General features: G+C 35.6%; 2 protein-coding genes across 2 annotated transcripts in view; one reads left to right on the top strand and one right to left on the bottom strand.

Annotated features, from left to right (window-relative positions):
• The window catches only part of LOC143430877 (thiol S-methyltransferase TMT1B-like), a 257,467-nt gene that overhangs the window by 184,435 nt on the left and 69,844 nt on the right, over positions 1–3,188 (bottom strand). The window lies entirely within an intron of this gene.
• Positions 2,614–3,188, top strand: LOC143430646 (uncharacterized; the record flags this gene model as incomplete). The annotated part of the gene is made up of 3 exons (XM_076907021.1): positions 2,614–2,617; positions 2,779–2,799; positions 2,869–3,188. Coding segments are annotated over exons 1-3 (345 nt in total), but the record flags the coding sequence as incomplete, so codon positions are not given.

Here is a 3,188-nt window from a genome sequence, read left to right as displayed (position 1 = left end):
CCTAGCCCGTCGCTTCTGTCCTCTCGCTATATCCTCCTCCTACTCCTACCGCTTTTTCCTGCTCTTCCTCCACCTCGTCCACTTATTCCACCACCTCTTGGTGTGCGCAGCTCCTTCTCCCTTGCGTGGACGATGCGCGGTGAACGCACGCCACCCCCTTTCGCTCCATACTCGCAACCCCCGGTGCTTTGTGTCGGTAGTACACGTACCGAGCCTACCAAGGGGAAAATCTATAAGAGCCGCGTCTGCGCCCTCGTCGCGCGTCCAGAGAAATTTTCACACTTCAACCTACCTTCAGCTTCGCCAACCCAATCGCCCTGCAAACCATGCCCTCTGCATTCACTAGGCTAGCGGGCACTCGATCGAACCTAATCAACCATGCGAAAAACAATTAATGAGTCGAACATCGTTTCATAAAGATGAAAGAGAGAAAAGAATCGTTTCATGAATTAAAACAGCAAGTATTATTTGTAGATTGTACCTCGTTATGATTGGAGATGTTAAGTTTGTTAAATGGTACTTTAGGGGAACAAATGTTGTTAAGTCTAAATGTACAAATTTTAATTTTTGAGGAATCTACGTGTACAAGAGAGGATCTACTAGATATCTAGTATACTTTTTAATTTGAAACTATGTTTAAATAAAAGTGAGCACTTTTATCTTGTTTTGTAACTTACAATGGTGGCATATTGGCTCCTACCTACAATTTTATTGGTTCATGCAAGTTTATAAAGTGCTTTCTTCTACGTACTTAGTCATCAAATATTCAAATGTTTTCACGGCCATCGTCACGGTCATATATTGGGTGTTTTACGTTTTTGATAGGAAATTTTATGTAGATGGTCATACCAGGTTGGTGCCCATGGAAATCAAAAGCGCTCTGTTCTGTGATTAACACAAAATTTATAAGGAAATTAATTCAAGTTACGTTTTTATCTACTTTGACTGTACAGCTTGGAATAACGAAAAAATGAACGTACAACTTGAAACACCATAATCGAATGACTAATCATGACTTTTTCGCAGTGAAGTTTCCGCAAAATTCTTCCTAGTATATTATCCCTTGTTGAATTATGCTTTTCTTCTACATCCCCTACTCTACCATCGAGGTCCAATCATCGTTCTTGATCTGCTGGTCCACCACGCCATCTGTGATTTTTCTTTCGAACTTAAAAGCACCCTCTAAACTTGGTGAAGGTGAAAAAGACAGCCATTGTGGGATCCACCTGCGAAGGGAGAAAGGAGAAAAGAAAACGTGTAACTGCGTGCAATTTTGAGTTGAGACAATATTTATAACCTTTTAATAATATTTATGATATTTTCTAAATACGCAAGCAATATTTATGACATTTTCTAAATACGCAGGTAATATTTATGAAATTTTCTAAATACGTAAGCAAAGTTTATGATCTTTTTTAAATGCGCAAGCAATATTTATAAAATTTTCTAAATACACAAGCACTATTTATGACCTTTTCTAAATACGCGAGCTCAAAAGTTATAAATCTTAACGCGATACGAATGAAAACAATCAATCAATTATGCAATTTCTTAGTATTGAAGATTCCTCGAGGAATATATTTTCGTCCAAAATTTTCCTCGTTCATTTCACTTTTCAATACGATTCCCTTGTTATTCCAGATAGTATGCCTTAACAAGCCCATAATCAAATTTTTGAATTCTGTTCTTCGATTATTCTATCGGTTATTCGATAAATATAATCGTATCGAATTGCACTCAAAGCCACTTTCAAGTGATAACGCAACAGTTGGACTACGAATGACCAACATAGTGTCCACATAATGTATAAAATTCCCTAAAAGCACGTTCTATAGAAAATTTAAAAAATTAATAATTTTGAATTCGATAAAATAAACTTCAGTCCAAATTGTTACTTATATTGAACTCTATTATTTATATATGTAATTAATTGAAATTAAAATGTATCAGTTTGTATATCAGGTAACTACCAACTTCAATGATTCTAGAGTCTTTCGAATTTCGTATATCGTCGTATTTTAATAATATTACATACGATACAAGAAACATTTAGCGATAATAATATTATAATATATATTGAGCAAAATGTAATTGTCAATATTTATTTATTATATTACAGTTTGGGGAGAAACTAAAATTTTTAATCTCGCACCGCTCAATTGTTTTCGGAACGCCTTGTTCGCCATTGCTGGTCGCGCGATTAAGTTTTACTTGGCATAGAGTAGTGCTATGCAATAAAGCGTGGATTATGTAAAATCCTTGCAACGAATCGAGGTGTACATACAATAAGAATATGATATAAAGAAATTAGCGCTGCAACACACTTTCTACATATGCACAGACACGTACCCTCGTACGTGGTAAACGATCTACTTTTGTGAACATTACGTGCAGATGAAATGTACACGATAAGTTCGAGAGGTACAATAACAGTGGAATGTTTGACAAAAGCTTTGTCCTGATTCTATTCGCTTATTAATTCTGCGTATGTATTAGCTGGGTCATAAGATCAGTTATCAATACCACATGCAACGCTAATAACGTTTTAGTCCGAGTGTCATTTGTCTTGCGAATCGTGAAATTGAACATTTACATTTAAATAACGATAACAAAATGGGTAAGTTTTCATCTTTCATTCTTCGTGTCGCGCCACGTTTCTGTGTATATTTTCAGAACGGCTATTTTCTTGTTAAAAATTAAGTTTCTAAAAGGATATTCATATTATGGCATAATAATGTTCTAATTTTGTATCTCTAAATGAACTTGCAATTGTAAAAGATAAAAATCTGAGATGTACGAGTGAGCGCACGTATACAATCGTATTAAGGAAAATGTATATCTATATATACGCATGTACGTTTGTTGTAGAAAATACAGAGGTTACGATTGAAGGAGAAAACTACGAAGTGGTAGACGAATGTACCGAAGAAGAGGATGTCGCGCAATTTAAAAGTTTGAAAAACACGGACGTGGAACAAGAGGCTACGAACGGGACGCGTATTGCTACTAGCGAATTAAATAACAGTACAGAACAGAATGAAGTTATAAAGATACAGAAAAATGATGATATAACTAGAGACAGAACTGATGAGACAAATACAGTTGAAAACAACATTGCGATCGTAGAGAAAAATGATGTTATAATCGCGGTGAAAGGTGAGGATGTAAATTTAGGGAAGGATGAGGAT

This window comes from Xylocopa sonorina, chromosome 15 (assembly GCF_050948175.1).
Source record: "Xylocopa sonorina isolate GNS202 chromosome 15, iyXylSono1_principal, whole genome shotgun sequence".
In the NCBI taxonomy this organism is placed as follows: Eukaryota; Metazoa; Arthropoda; class Insecta; order Hymenoptera; family Apidae; genus Xylocopa; species Xylocopa sonorina.
Note: the sequence above shows the minus strand (reverse complement) of the source record. Positions and strands in the feature narration are given on the sequence as shown.